This window comes from Cannabis sativa, chromosome 4 (assembly GCF_029168945.1).
Source record: "Cannabis sativa cultivar Pink pepper isolate KNU-18-1 chromosome 4, ASM2916894v1, whole genome shotgun sequence".
In the NCBI taxonomy this organism is placed as follows: Eukaryota; Viridiplantae; Streptophyta; class Magnoliopsida; order Rosales; family Cannabaceae; genus Cannabis; species Cannabis sativa.
This window is the reverse complement of record NC_083604.1, coordinates 69,352,503-69,368,901: the sequence shown is the minus strand read 5'-3', so window position 1 is coordinate 69,368,901 and position 16,399 is coordinate 69,352,503. Positions and strand designations below refer to the sequence as shown.

The 16,399-nt window shown below is 31.9% G+C and overlaps 1 protein-coding gene across 1 annotated transcript; it reads left to right on the top strand.

Annotated features, from left to right (window-relative positions):
* The first annotated feature begins 14,229 nt into the window (after window positions 1-14,229).
* On the top strand, window positions 14,230-15,833 carry LOC115712238 (EPIDERMAL PATTERNING FACTOR-like protein 2). Its single transcript, XM_030640502.2, has 3 exons — window positions 14,230-15,150; window positions 15,260-15,294; window positions 15,404-15,833. The coding sequence occupies exons 1-3, from the start codon at window positions 15,024-15,026 to the stop codon at window positions 15,659-15,661; spliced, it is 420 nt and encodes a 139-aa protein (XP_030496362.2). The 5' UTR covers window positions 14,230-15,023; the 3' UTR covers window positions 15,662-15,833.
* Window positions 15,834-16,399: the final 566 nt, after the last annotated feature.

Here is a 16,399-nt window from a genome sequence, read left to right as displayed (position 1 = left end):
TTTTGCATTTCGAAAAATTAAAGTATTTAAGGATACAATTTTCGAAAATGCATGTTAAAATAAAAAATTAATCCTGGAAAAATTATTCTAATTTAATGTTGGCCCAAAATTAATTAATAAAATTAATTTACAACAAAAAATATAATTTTCATATTTAATTAAATATATAAAAAAAAATTTCAAATATTTAAGTATGATGATGAAAATCAACTTAAATATTAATTTTCTATTTAATTAAATACACTAGAAAAATACTTCAAGCAAAAATATCATCTATCTAGATTTTCCTTTGACTAATTAATTCAATTTCTAATAATATACTTTAATTCAATTTATTTTAAATTAATCAATAAATGAAAAAATCATTGATTTAAGTTGATCCAAGAATTAATTAAAATAAATAATTAATTTACAACTTAATCTATTTTTCAAGATAAAATTAGAAATTCTAGCATTTAAGAAATGCAATTTCGAAAAATTGATTAATAAAATAAAGAAAAAATATATTTTGAAAATTATTTAAATTTAGTTGAAAAATTAAATTTCAACTAAAAATAATTTTCTTTTTAATTAAATGTCATGAAAAAGAAATATTTAAGTATGATGATTAAATCAACTTAGATATTTTATTTTCAAATTAATTAAATGTATTAAATTCAAGAAATAAATAATTAAGTGTAGAGAAGGCTTAATTATTAATCTCTAGTTTAATACTAGGAAAAATATACTTAAAATAAATTGTACCAAAATTAATTATATAAATAATTAATTTCACAATGTATAATATTTTCCTATTTAATATTAGAAATAATAAGTAGTCTAGAAATAACTATCTAGAAAATATCTTATTTAACTAAGTATCTTTTCCACAAAATTTGAAAAAATATCTAATTTAAGTTGTATTAGAAAAATCTAGAACTTAAATATTTTCAAATTTAAATTTAATTAAATATCAAAAATTAAGTTGTAACCACTTAATTTGAAAATATTCCATTTTAAGTTAATATTCGAAAAGATATTAACTTAAAAAAATATCTAAAGAATCTTAATAACCAATGCCTAAAATTCCTCAACTTAATTTGAAATTTGAAATTCAAAAGATATTCAGATTTAAGTTGGTTAGTTGTAGATAACTAAATATCAACTTAAATAAGAAAATTTAATGAAAAATTTAAATTAAGTTCCAGAAAGAATCTAGATGGTTATAATTCTATATTTAATTAAATACAAGAAAATACATATAGTTTAGCTTAGAATATAAAATTCCTTAAACTATATTTTTCTTAAATTAATTTCAAAATAAATGAAATTAATTATGTTGCTAATCAATTTTATTAGGTTAAACTAGTTTAATTAACCTAGTACAGTCATTCAAATCAGGCAAATGGGCCTTCACAATTGGGGTGGTTTGTGTGAGGGGGTGCTGGGTTCAGTATGTCGTACCCACTTCTATGGCTCCCAACTCTCACACAAGGCCCAAAAGAGAGGAATTTAACCTTAATAAGAACAACTGTTATTAATTGAATAAGCCCAAAACTAAATGGGCCTAAATAAAATCTATCAATGACTATGACATTTTATTTAGCAACATTAACCTATATGCATCTATAATAAAATTAAACACATAGGCTCACACAGGCACACTTTGGATGGGTCCTATCATGTTGCTAGGTCATACACAGATGAAAGAAGATTGTAAATATACCTGTTACAAATTATTATCTTGACCAAGGGAGTCATCAGATCATTAGATCTGGCAAAAAGTAACCATGGCTATTTGCAATCAAGTAATAATAGGTTTTAAAAACTTACACATAAGCTAAAACACATACTCCTGCAACAAGGTTAGCTGGATAGTTGGATGTAGGATTTATTTAATTTTAAATAAATATTTAATTTCGAAAATAATTAATTAAATAAAAAAAATAAATAAAAAATTTCGAAAATTTTTAAAAAAATTTAAAAAAAAATTCGAAATTTAAAAAAAATTTAAAATTAAACCTACAATTTTTGAAAAATTAGGTTTCAACCAACCTAAATATCATTTCAAAAATTTGCTAACTACTTTTAAATTTTAAATGTTATTTTATAAATAAAAATTAAATAAAAAATTAGAAAAGATAAATAAATATCTTTTTCAAATTTTTAAATGTAATTTAAATAAATAAAATAACAAAATTTAAAAAATTAGCAAAATATCTTATATCTATTTAAAATTACATGATTATAAATATCTTATTTTAAATTTAAATATGGTCAAAATATCTAAAAAGATTTAATTAAAAAAAATCTTAAAAGATAAGATATTTTTAAAATATCTTAAAAGATATTATAAATATCTTTAAAAGATATTATAAATATCTTAAAATATCTGACCTTAAATTTAAAAAAATATAATCAAATTTAAAAATAAGATAGATTTTTAAGCAAAAAGATAAATACTAATTCTATTCAAATTCAAATTACACTAATATCTTGAATTAAATTAAAAAAATTAAATTAATTCAAAATGATAATTAGAATTGAATTAGGAATAGTAATAGTATATATACAAAACCATACAAAAAATTGGAAGTTAATTCCATGAAAAAGTATGAAAAATTGAAGAAAATTGAAAAAATTCGAAACTGTACGGACAGTTCTGCGATCGCAGGAAATTATCAAGAAATTTTCGATTTTGTCAAATCTTCAAAAAATCATAACTAATTCAAATAAAATCCAAATTGAGTTCTGTAAAAGGCTAACTTGCTTAATTTTTTCCATACTATCCAATAAAAATAATGCCAGAACCGAAATAACAATTATTTTTCACGAAAATTTCACAATCATCAATCAATCATCAAATAACACTCAATACAACATGATACCATCCAAAGAACATACAAACAATCGTTTTAAAGTCCAAATTACATGTAAGTAAATCAATTACCATGGCTCTGAGGCCAGTTGTTGGATATTATTTTACCAGGATCTTAGATCTACTCACAAGTATGTTTATTAACATCCTAAATATGAACTTTCTAAAACGATAAATTAAACACATATAAAGTTTAGGAAACCTTACATTGGGTGCAGCGGAATATAATGACTCCTTCCGTTCAGATATCTAGCCCTTGATTCCTTTCTGTAGCAGAGCATTATCAATATCTGAACCTGGATCTCTTTCTCTGAATCTTTGATGCTGAAACTCCTTTGCTGATGATCTTTCTTCACGATCTTCCTCACTATGATTGAGGTATCACTTGATGTGTGTGGGCACTACTCATACACTAAGGATTTCGAAATTATCAAGGAAGAAGAGAGAGAGTGGTCAGCTAAAGATAGGGAGAGAGAAGGCTCAGTTTTTCTGAATAGAAAAAGTCAGAAGAAAAGTGTGTGTAATTTTCCTGAAGCCTTCACTATCTATTTATAGCATTCCACTAGGGTTTGATTTGAATTATATGGCATTAAAATAATGAAAAAATCATTTAAAAAAGATGACATAAGTGGCCGGCCCTAGGCTAGGTGGACTGGGCCTTGATTTTTGCAATTTTGCAATTTTACCACTTTTTGTATCTGATTTTCTCAAAAATGCCAATTTCCTAATTCAATCATTTAAATGCCAATTCTAACTATTTAATAACTATAAATAATTATTAAATAATATTGTCATTTATCATATTTATTAATTGCACCATACAAAGTATCATAATTAACAAATATGCCCCTGTTAACTCTTTCTTTACAATTTCGCCCTTACTTAGTGAAAATTTCACAAATAGACATAGTCTAATTTGTGAATTATAATTGATTAATCAAAACCAATTACATGAGTCTTACAAGCAACATTATCTCAACTAGTGGGGGGACCATGGGTCTATATAACCGAGCTTCCAATAAGTAGATCAAGAATTTAACACTAAAATTCACTAACTTATTAATTCTTCGTTGAATCCACGCATAGAACTTAGAATTGCACTCTCAGTATATAGAATGCTCTATATGTTCCACCATATAGACACATCATTAGTTATCCATTGTTATAATCCTAATGTGATCAATGATCCTCTATATGAATGATCTACACTGTAAAGGGATTAAATTACCATTACACCCTACAATGTATTTATTCCTTAAAACACTTGACCCCGTATAAATGATATTTCAACTTATGTGAAATGAGTACTCCACCATTTATATTCGTTTGGTCAAGCTCGAAGGAGATCATCCTTTGCTTACTATTCGCCAGATAGAAGCTATAGATTCCATGTTTATGATAGCGATCCCACTCAATTGCACTACCGTGTTCCCAAAATGTACGTATCACCCTGACCTAAAAGTAGGCTTAACTAACAAATCAAAGAACACGAATAGCCTTTCAAGATTGAGCCTAATCATATCTGGTTTAAGATCATTTGATCTAGGATCAACTAGGCGATATTGACTTGAATAGATTTTACGGTAAGTTTAATTAAATCTAAGTCAAAGTTCAATATTGGTCCCTTCCGATGCATACTCCATGCATCCAACCTGAGCTTTACTTTAACCAATGTTCTGGAAAGAACATAGTATTTCTCCAAATACAAGTAAACTCTTGTTGTAGATTATCATATCAGTAAAACCCTGTGTCTGATAAATCTAGGAAACTTTATTCACATAGTCATGTTTACTTTCCAATGTGTTGACGGCACAATAAACAGGATCAAGTATGTGAAAAGGGTTTCAGATGAATTTATACATTATGTACATATAATCATGAAATAAATCATGTGAACCATGCAACATTAAATGTTATTTCTGATCTATATTAATAAACAAATCTGATTATATTGAAATGAGTTTTATTTAGGGCATAAAACCCAACAGATTGTACATGTCTTAGCAAGCTTAGGTAGACAAACCTGGCGGCTCTGATACTAAAATTGTAACGCCCTAATGCTAAGGCACGCTACAGTGCTTTTTCAATTATAGTGCAATCTTTGCTAATCAAAGAACTTTCTCGAAAAACGTGTCAAATTAAAACTTTTGCATTAAATATTAAACTTTGTAATATAATAAAATATTTATAAGTGCCGGGATCCCGTTTTAAAACTTTTTAAAATTAATATTCCAAAATACACAAATTTACAGGTCGCACAATGACTATCAAAATACAACTCCCAAATGTCCCGAGACCGAACACTCCAGGTCGCGCTAATTGACATGTACAATCTCACCCGAGCTCAGGTTCACTCCTGTTCAGCCTTCGCCTTTCCTTTACCTACACATGGAAGCAGAACTGTGAGTCGACAGACTCAGTAAGAAATGCATATAACATATCATATAATTTCTGACCTGTAAATAGGCCCCCATACACCTATTTACAGAGCTTAACAGATGAGTATGAACGTTCAACACAAGGGTACAACCACTATACCACATACACATCGTACCTCACTGTACGAGTGTTGGTAGGGTTTATTCCGTACTCTGAGTACCACTGAGTGATATACCACACACCTTATCACCTTCTCGTGCCCGTGTTGGTATCACTGTATCGTACTCACAACAACAATACTCACTGTACCAATGCACTCTGTAACATATTCATACAAGTGTTGGTAGTGCAAATTATAATTTAAGCATGCATATACAAACACATATACACACATTCAGATAATCACATCACATATTGTATTCAGTTCTTACCTGTTTTCCGAATTCAAGTGTGCTGGCCGACCTGAACGGAAATCTCGTGCTAGATGGATGCCCTAATCACATATTCAAACCGGGTAAGTCACATGATTGAAACCCTAATCCCGGGAATCCCAAAACCAAAACCCTAGGTTCTGCTATGCTCTTAATGGGTTATTCTAACTCTGGAAATAGGGAAACACCCAACCGAGGCATCGAAATGGCAAAAATTGAGAAAATGAAAGGCTCGGGGAACCCTGCCAAAACCGGCTAGCCGGTTTTTGTGGCTCTGCAAACCGGCTAGCCAGTTTGCACCAGTTTCCCCAAAGCTTTTCATTTGTTGCTCAACTCTCCACCAATTGCCATGAAACCTTCCAAAGCTCCTATACAATGCATAAGCAACAAAATCCAGGCAGTATTTCACAGAACAAACCATTCAAAATCAATTTGCCATTAAAGCTCAAAGCTTTGAACTCCATGTTCAAAGTTACATCAAACCAACCAAAGAAACTCAAAACCAGCTGCTATTGGCTAAATTCAACTCAACCTAACCCTAGAATTCGAACCAAACCAACATCAAACTCTAACAGCCCTTGATTTACAATTTCACATATTCAACCTAATTAAAAACTTGAAAACTAAAGAAAGGTTTCATTAGAGCTTACCTTAGGTTTATTTCCCCTTGAATCTTTGGCTGAAAACACAAGAAAATCACAGTCCCTTCCCCTTGTTCTTGCTGCCTTCGAAGAGAGAGAGAAGAAAGAGCTTCTCTTTCAAGCTTGCCAATTTTTTCTAATTTCTTTTCTTTTTTGACTTTCCTAAATTGGAAAAAGGATTTAATTAAATCCTTTGCTGCCCAAAAATGACTAGGTGTCATCCATACAATCAGCCACCTAATCCCCCCATAAAAGACTAAAATGCCCTTTAAATCAAACTTAGGTATTTTCAAAAGCTAGGGGTAAAATGGTCAATTTCCATAACCCCGCTCAATCCCGATAATTTATTTTCTCTAAAATATTTCCCACTATGAAATAAGGTTCTAAACTTACCCATGTGATCAATCTAGCCATCCATCGCATTTTCCGTTGTCGCCGAGCAAAAATTACAAAAATAACATATTTCACATATAAACTAAATAATACCCCTAGAGTCTAATAAAATCTCCGGAATTGAGAAATTATAACTCTAATATTTATTTCTAAATATTGGGGTCCATAATTAAATTAATTCACAAATAATAATAAAATAATAAAAATTAGTGCTAATTGTCTTTACTAAACCAAATTACTAAAGCGGTCATTACAGTGATGGCTCTCATTCACACTCAATTCTGTCAGATGAAATTTGAGCCTCTTTCTATTCTTTATAGCCGAAACCTCTTCTTCTCTTTTTCTTCTTCAATAATTTTGAAATCCTTGAGTGATAGAGTAGTGCCCACACACATCAAGTGGTATCTCAATCATAGTGTGTAAGACTGTGGAAAATCAACCAACAAGAAGGAGATTTAGCATCAAAGGTAGGAGAGAAAGAGATCCAGGTTCAGATCTTGGTGATGCTCTGCTACAGAAAGGAATCAAGGGCTAGAGATCTGAACGGAAGGAGTCATTATATTCTGCTGCACCCAATGTAAGGTTTCCTAAACTTTATATGTGTTTATTTCATTGTTTTAGAATTCATATTAGGATGTTAATGAAACATACTTGTTAGTAAATCTAGATCCTGGTAAAATATATCCAACACTAATGTGGGTTCAATTGAGACAACTTAACTTATGATACCGGACAGAGAGAGATATGTATATATATATATAGAGAGAGAGAGACAGATCAATGGCAAAAATAGGCAGTATTTTAGGGTGAATGACTAAGTAGGATCAAGCTACTATTAACAAGGATAAGCTCCAATTTGCTAAAGTTCTAATTGAGATGGATGTTTTAAAAAGATTTCCCAATCAAATAAAGTTTGAAGATGAAAAAAGGCAGATGGTTTATCTCTAAGTTTCTTATAAATGGAAGCTAAATAAATGTGAGATTTGTAAGGGCATTGTTCACACAAGTAATGTTTGTAAGAAGGTGGAAAGGTGGAGCAAATTAAGAAACTTTGGAAGTTAAAAGTTCCAACAGTGGCTCGAGTGGAAAGGCTTCAATAATTATTAAAGAAGATGATCAAGGATTAAAGGAAGCTAAAGAGAAGAAGGTTATGATAACTAGCCCTTCCCAAGTCCAGACTAGAAATTCCTTTGATGTGTTAGAAGATGTTGCTGTTAATGAATTTCAAGTGGGAAAGGTGTTATGTGAGAGTTGAACTTAAGTTTCCACCATTGTTGTCATCTACACCATGGTCACAACCAAAACTGTGACCAATAAGCTGACCGCTCGCAACGATAAGGAAGACGCTACTACTGATGACATAAATAGGCCTCCTTCGTTGAACGTTCATGTGGACATCAAAGGAGATAGTGATGCATCAGAAGTAGCCAACCATCCCCCTTGGAAAGGCGAGCAACTAGAAAAGTTTGTTGATGAAAATCCCCTTGAGGAGGATGACCAAGAAGGCCAATATGAGGATTAAGGGGACGACTATGGAATAAACCATATCAAAAAGTACGAGGAATACGACGAGGAGGAACACGAGGTGGTGACATTGGGACATATATTTCGGATCAACAAGCAAAGATGGAGGAACAACAGGAAGTCACACGCCAAATACGAGAATCCCTCTTAGAGCTACAAGGCGTGGCAGTAAGAGGAAACCTTAATGTTGGAGCTCCACAAGCAAGGAAATTCAACCACCTCGGGGCTAGACTCTCAAATTCAAAAAAAAAAAAGGAAGAAAAAGGTGGGTGAACCCCAAAGAAAAAAATATCCACCAAGGCTTCGGCATGACACTCCCAGAGACAACAAAAACATGTCCAATCCATTCTTCTAGTGAGAAAGGGTTGACCCAGGTATAGGGTTAGCTCGCCCAATCAATCTACAGAGAAAGGTCGAGCGAGACAATAGGCCTCGTGCTTAGGTACTGGGACCTACCATTTGGGGAAGGAAAAACCACCCGTAGAATTTCTGTTAACTAAAGTGTTGACGTGGAAAACTTAGATCCCGATGACAGCATCTCGACGAAAGACCTCAAGGACTGCCTAAATGCTAATGTTATACCCGAAATTCGGCTGGAGGACATGTGTCAAGATAAAGGAAATGTAAATCGGAGCTAAAGCTTTTTATAGAATGACTCATTAATTACGTAAGTATCAAAGTATATTTGTAACCCGCTGACTGTAAGGTCTTAGGCGAGGAATCAATGTACAAACTGGTAATTAGTGTATTAGCGAGAAACCATCTGTCGCTAAACATGAATAGCGAGGCATCGGAGAAAGTGACACATACCAACTATAAAAGTCCTTAGCTTGCAATGAGCAAACTAAGTGTAAAAGCTGGATCGGCTCAAAGAACAAGTATGCGAGATGACCATCTCGCTATGGGAAGACTTCCTATAGCTTCATCCAACAAACAGGAGCGAGGCTCACAACCTTGGCAAGCCAAAAGATTTCTTTATAAATAACCGTGATCGACGCAAGACATACATTGTCGACCTCGAAAGGAAGAATGGCCCCAACTCGCTATTGGGATCAGATTCAACAGTTAAAAACGTGTTTAATACACGATATTTTTGACCCAGTAAAAGGGGAAAAATCACAGCTATACGATTTTCAAATCATAAACTACATTTACACTACATAATATAATCCCACGATTTTAGGGATGATTGCTGTAAAATTATTTCGGTCAACTTTGTAATTAACTGCCCACTATGTAATTATAAATAGTGGCAGAAAAGCTCAAAAAAGGGACGAAAAAATCTTATATAAGAGAAGCCCTAAAGAGAAAACACAATCAGAAATCTAAATAAGATTGACTCGTGGACTATGCAAATTTTTAACTGCAAAACCACGTAAAAAAACCTTGTGTTCATAATTTATTTTTCTATAGCTTTTTTTTTTGTGAAATTATTATCGTGAGGCTCAAATTTGGTTAACGAAATCTGCATTAACAGCTAAGCAGGAGAAAGTAAGATGTGAAATAGCAAGGCTTCGTAGAGGAGATCTCTAAAATAACACTAATGATCTAATCCATGGGTGTGAGCTCCATGATGATAACATCAGAAGACTGGAAGACCAGATAGAAGCCTTAACCAAGACCACGGACCGTCTGGTCCGCAAACAAAATGGAGTTGCATCTGACTGGGAAGACGAAGACCCATAGTCATGTGTTAGGAAGATTCTAAAAGCACCTCTCCTCGAGCACTTCTGGATGCTTCAAATGGACTTGTAAAAGGGCAAGACGGACCCCAGGGCTCACCTGCCTTGGTATAGCAGGCTTATGCAAGTGGTGCACGTTAGTGACGACGAGAAATGCTTATGTTTCTCCCTCATTTTATCCGTTGAGGATTTGTTGAAGAGGTTACCCTCCATATCAGTTAGGAACTAGCGTGACCTACACTCTATGTTCAAGAAGAAGTTTGTGGCTGCTCAAGATTTTAATATGGAAGTTAGCTCCTTGGCCAATGTCAAGCAACCACCAAATGATAGCCTTAAAGCCTACATTCGGCGAATAGAGGCCGCAATAAGGACAAAGGTATACAAAGACCGAAAATTAGTGACCCTACGAGCCAAGTTATCACCTGAATCCCTCCTTTAGGGGGATATACAAAGAAAAAGTGTAACGTCCTCGCTTCAAGCCTCCATTGGTAATATAATCAATAATATTATATAACTTAAAAATGAAAAGTTAGCCAACCCGAATAGGTAATAAAAATGCATAATTTTTGTTAACTAAATATAAAATAAACTAAAAGATTGCTTTTGATTATGGATAACTTATCTAATAACGATAAAAAAATATATATGCTTCCCTAATATTAAAATATAGCTAGGTCAAAATAGTACTTTTTTAAAATTTAAATAATTAACAATGTAGCTAGATTTTTTTTTAAGAATGATAGAAATGGATTTTAGAAAGAAAAAAAAAATGAAGTTGTGATGACACAAACAAAGAGGAAAAACAATGAGAAATTTGATTTTTTATGCTTACATATACTTAAAAAATTTCCCCTAAACTCATAATATTTAATATTTGTAGGATATGACACATTTTATAATATTCCTAAAATACTCCATATTTACATCACCCCCTCTCTCTTCTTCTCTCTTTTATTTCATAGCCATCAGGCCCCATCAGACCCACTATCAGGCCCATCGAGCCTACCATCGGGCCCACTATCGGGCCATATTAAATTCTATTAATTACACAGGCATCGGGCCACATCTGGCCCACCATTGGGCCCACTATCGGCACCACCATCGGGCCATATCAAATTCTATTTTTTTTACATAGGCATCGGACCCCATCGGGCCCATCAAGTCTTTGTCTTCCTCAATTTTATGTGATACCATCAAACCGGTATCGGACCTGCATCGGGCCCGAAAAAATCAAAGCTAGATTTTTCCCAAATCACATCTGATGAAAAAAAAGATCCAAAGAGGGTTCGGTCGGTGGGGTGGTGGGTTCGGTCAGTGGGGTGGTGGGTTCATCGGTGGTCGAGTGGGAATGGTCTGTGAGTGGTGGGAATTCGAAAGGAGAGAGAGAGAGAGAGAGAGAGAGAGAGAGAGAGAGAGAGAGAGAGAGAGAGAGAGAGAGAGAGAGAGAGAGAGAGAGAGAGAGAGAGAGAGAGAGAGAGAGAGAGAGAGAGAGAGAGAGAGAGAGAGAGAGAGAGAGAGAGAGAGAGAGAGAGAGAGTCATTTTAGAATGAGGGGGTAAAATTGAGTTTTAGTAAAAATGATCCCATTTTACAAATTTGGTATAGTTTTAAATTATGTGACCAATTTTAGTCCTTATTATGCATATAATTTCAAATTTCCCAAAACAATATACTAAAAAAATAAAATGAAAAGAGAAGTGGCACTGAAAAAAAAAGTACAAGTGGCTAAGAATGTGGGTGGAGCTTAAAAATAGTAAATCCCTATTTATTGTTTTGGAAGCTTGGTATATAATACACATCATTTCACGATTAAAGTTCCATTTGTTACTTGTATAATTATTTTTCAAATTATGTATATATTTAAAAAAAACCCTATTTGTTTTTTTTTTTTTACTTTTGAGTTATAGCCCAACCCACGTTATAGATATATATAAACAAAAGTTTGAATATCTAAAGTAATGTTGTCACTATGCTGTCACAAAAGTGAATATTTTTTTTTTTTTTGGAAATTTACATGAGATACTAACTTTTGTCATTTTTTTTTTACAAAAATACTGTTAGACGGTATTTTTTACTTTTTTACTGTATTTTTTTATAAGTTTCATACTGCAGTATACTGTGTTAAGTTTTCACTGGTGTTCAAATGATGTTATTTAGTTATTTTACTGTTGTTCTGAGTTGTTATGTTTTGTGTTCTATTGGTGTTTTATAAAAATACAGTATTTTTGAAAACTTTTCCGTGTGACAGTATTTTTGTAAAAGTTAACTCAAATTCCAGTATTTTTGTAAGTTTTTTTTTTTTTTTTTTCCTTTCCTTAACATATTTGTTTTTTTTTTCAATTTTGTTTTAAAATTTGGGCAAGCCCACGTGATCTCTCAAACCAAGAAACTTTTTATGTATTTATATATAGACTCGTCTTGAACAAATAACAAATAATAAATAACTTTTATTTTTCACTCTCTTCTTCCTCAAGTTCTCTCTATCTTTCTCCATTAACATATACAGCTTTTTATTTTATTTCTTATTAAGTTCTTCTTCTTCATTTTTTTATTTAGTTTTTGAAGTTGTTATTCACGTTTTTGGGAAAAATAAGAGTAGTTTTTTTATTCAGATTTTTTAGAACTTGTTTGCAAATATAGTCTCTATTGCATCTAGTATTGAGGTTGTGCAAAAATGGTTAGTTTTTTTTTTATCATTTTTTTTCTTTTGTTTTTTATTTGTTTTAGTGTTGTTTTACGGTTGTTTGTCATGATTTATTTAGGGATTTGACGTCGATTTCACTACTCTTGCTCTATCTCACCGGAATTAATAGTTATTTTCTGGGTGTTCTCGTGTTGCTGTGGTAGTTCTGTCTGTGGGTGTGAAAGATGGAGGTTATAAATCCATTTCTTCTTCGTTCTCTTTGGCTATTTTTAGTAGTTTTTTGATTCTATTTCTCCTATAAATACATTTCACATGCTCACTGACAAAAGAGTTTTGAGGTGTGTAGTTCTTTTATGTTTTTCTAAATGGTTATATATGCTTCATTATTTTACATTTATTTTTTTGTTATTTTCATTTTGTTTTAGTAGTTTTTTTATTCTAATTTTTCAGGATTGGGCTTGTAAATATAGCCAATATTACATCTATTATTGAGGTTGTGTAGAAGATTGTTAATTTTTTAATCTTTTTTTCCTTTATTTTTTATTTATTTTAGTGTTGTTTTACAGTTGTTTTGCCATGATTATTTATTTGACGTCGATTTCACTGTTTTTCCTCAATCTCGCTAGAATTAATAGTTGTTTTTCGACTGTGCTGGTGTTGTTGTGGTAGTTCTATCTACGAGTGTGGAAGATAGAGGCCTCGTATTTTTTTTAGTATTTACAGTTTAAAAGAAAAAAAAAAGAGGACAGTATAAATGTAATTTCTGTAAAATTGAAAAGTTTTACCCAAAATATAGTATTTTTGTAAAAATCCTTTTTTTTTTGACATTTTGTGGAAAACACAAGCATGACCCGCAAAGCCCAACGGGCTCACAGCAAGGCCGAGGCCCACAAAACCCACATTAGGTCCAATTACTGTTGTTGTCTACAAAAAAATAAAAAGCATTTCATTTTTTATGCCACAGGCCCACAACACAATGACAAGTACATCTGTTGTACGGAACCCACATATAAATATTAATTAATGTTATGAAAATCCAAATAAACTTAAAGCCAAATGCAAATTGCAAAATTCACTTCTTGTGCAATAAATGAGATATGACAAAACACTAGTTGTTTTGTTTATGTAATACCAATTATTCTATTCACTTATATACATCACATAACATTATTTTAAGAAAAATTGCTATGGAGTGATCCAACATCTCTATTTATAATTAATTAATAGTTTTTTATAATTTTTTTTAAATTAAAATAAATGAGACTTAATATTAAATTATAATAGTGAAAGTGTACCTTCTAATATTTCTTCTAATTTATGTCACAAATTGCTCAATATTAACATTTCTGATAATTTAATCCAAACTCCATCTTTCTTTCTAGTTTTACAGAGCCCATTAAAGCTAGGAATCGTACGATTTTAAGCCCATGCCACTTTAATTCCTTGCCAAAATAATGATATACAAGTCATTGTAGTGCAATGGCATAAAACAATTTTTATTTCCCTAATAATTCAAATTCAAATTTTAATTCAGAAACAAGAACAAAAACAAAAAGTTCAAAAGTTGCCAGAAATAAAATAAAGCATCAAGATATGAAGATGAATTATATAGTTAAAAATAATAGTAATAATCGAAAAGGAGGAGATGTGTGTGTGTGTGTGAGAGAGAGAGAGAGAGAGAGAGAGAGAGAGAGAGAGAGAGAGAGAGAGAGAGAGAGAGAGTAGTGTACTACATGTTATTTCTCTTTCTCAGAGCGAGGGATTTAGATATGGCGTGATTAGGTGGGACTGCTCAGACCAAACTCTACAAGAAATCTCCAAAAGTGAGCATCTCCACACACACAAACACATAAAAAAAAAACCACAGCTGTAATTTCATGTCTTTTAGAGGCCACCTGTACTAGAAATGGTGTAAGTTTTATTATATATATTTATTTTATTTGAGTACTCCTTGTCTTAAATCCTAACTCGTTGCTGTTTCTGGGGTCAGTTGAGTTTTGGCTTGTAATAAAAATATTTGTCAAGTTATATTTTGGGCTCTATAAACGAGGAGGTAGAGACTAGAGACTAGAGAAGGTGAGGAGAGGGTTATTCCTTTTGGGAGGCACCTTATTTTACTTACCCCACCCCCCACACCACCCCACCCCTGAAATTTCTTATTTGTCCTTCTACGTTCCATCACCTCAAAAATCTCACTGAAAAGAAAACGATTTATAATAAGAGAGAGAGAAACTAAACAAAACAAAACAAAACAAAAGAAATTTTGATTTATATTATGTTGTCATTCCGTTACTGCTGAAACCTCACCACATTACTCTCTGCTCTTTTTCTATTATTTACCTACACAAAACACACTTGTTTTTTTTTTCTCCACTTAAATAGGCAAACTTCTTTCTCTGTCTCTACGTTTTCATTTCTTCAACTTACTTCTTCACTACTTTGCAATATTCTGTTTTTACTCTCACTGAAAAAAATGGGTTATGAACAAGTGAGTAGTAGTGTCGTATGCAGAAGCCACCGCAGCAGAGTTCGTTATTTGGTCATATGTTTTCTGTTTCTCTCATTTCTGAGCTCTACCCAATTCAGATTCATGGCTCAAGGTAAGTGGGTCAGACTCAAAAATCCAAAATATTTAATGTTAATTATTTATTTCATCATAACAACAACACTACTACTAAACAATATATTCTCTTTTGCATGTAATTGCAGGCAGAGTAATTCCCAAAGAGAAAAATCTTTCCCAGGTGAGAATTAAACCAGCCTCACTTATCTCCATTATTTCATTTGTTCTTATTTATTTTGAAACTGAAAGAAAAATACATGTTTTGGTTTGATATGTATATATATGGATAGGCAGTAAGTGAAAGTGAAAATGAAGAGAAAGTGATGGTAAGAGCAAGAATTGGTTCGAGGCCTCCGAGGTGTGAAAGAAGATGTAGTTGGTGTGGACACTGTGAAGCTATTCAGGTTCCAACAAATCCACAAGTGAAATCTGGTACTTCCAAAAGATCTTTCAACACCCAATACGCTAGAGGAGGAGATGATTACAACTCTAACTACAAGCCAATGAGTTGGAAATGCAAATGTGGCAACTTCATTTTCAACCCTTAGTAATAATAATCATAACTCATTTTCATACCAATTTTTCGACCATTTTTCTTCACTGTAAATAGCAATATTAATATATTTTTAATTTTCTTACTTTGATTTTTAACTGGCAAGGTACCTCTAGTTTTGTGTATCACTTAAGTTATTGATAATTGTACTTGAAGGAAATGATTAACTTAATGTTTTTTTTTTGATAAAATATAGATAAATATTTCAGTATTATATTGACGTAATTTTCTTTTATTTTTACTATATCTTTCTTCTGAGAGTGAACTGCAGAGGAAAAACGCTTGCATTCAGTTTCCAAGAAGCAGTATATTGAGATTCATATAACGTAAAAAAAAAAAGAAAGTATTGGATCAAGTGGAAGAGATGAGAAATTGAGAAAAGAAAGAAAGAAGAAAATAAATAAAGTTAGTTTTTTAAAAATAAGTATAAAAGTACTGTTTATCCCTCACTGCTGCATGATCTGGTGCCTCGACTGCCTACTCTGAATTTTTCCACATGTCGATGTCTAGAAACTTGTTCAGAGATTTGTATTATAGACTTTGTATAATGTATGAGCCCCATATCCATTTTGTATATTTTGTATAATGTAATACTAGACTATGTAACTCCATTATTATTTCTATTATCTAAAGTCCAAAGTCTTTTTCTATTTTTATCTATCTTTATTAAAAAAAAAGAATAATTTTTAAAAGAAAGAAGATAAAACAAAGTGAATAGAAATTTCACTGTTGA

Excerpts from the sequence above, each read along its gene's own strand:
- LOC115712238 (XM_030640502.2), top strand. The coding sequence starts at position 15,024 with ATGGGTTATGAACAAGTGAGTAGTAGTGTCGTATGCAGAAGCCACCGC. Across the intron at positions 15,151-15,259 it reads ATTCAGATTCATGGCTCAAG|GCAGAGTAATTCCCAAAGAG; the intron begins GTAAGTGGGTCA and ends ATGTAATTGCAG. Across the intron at positions 15,295-15,403 it reads AAGAGAAAAATCTTTCCCAG|GCAGTAAGTGAAAGTGAAAA; the intron begins GTGAGAATTAAA and ends ATATATGGATAG.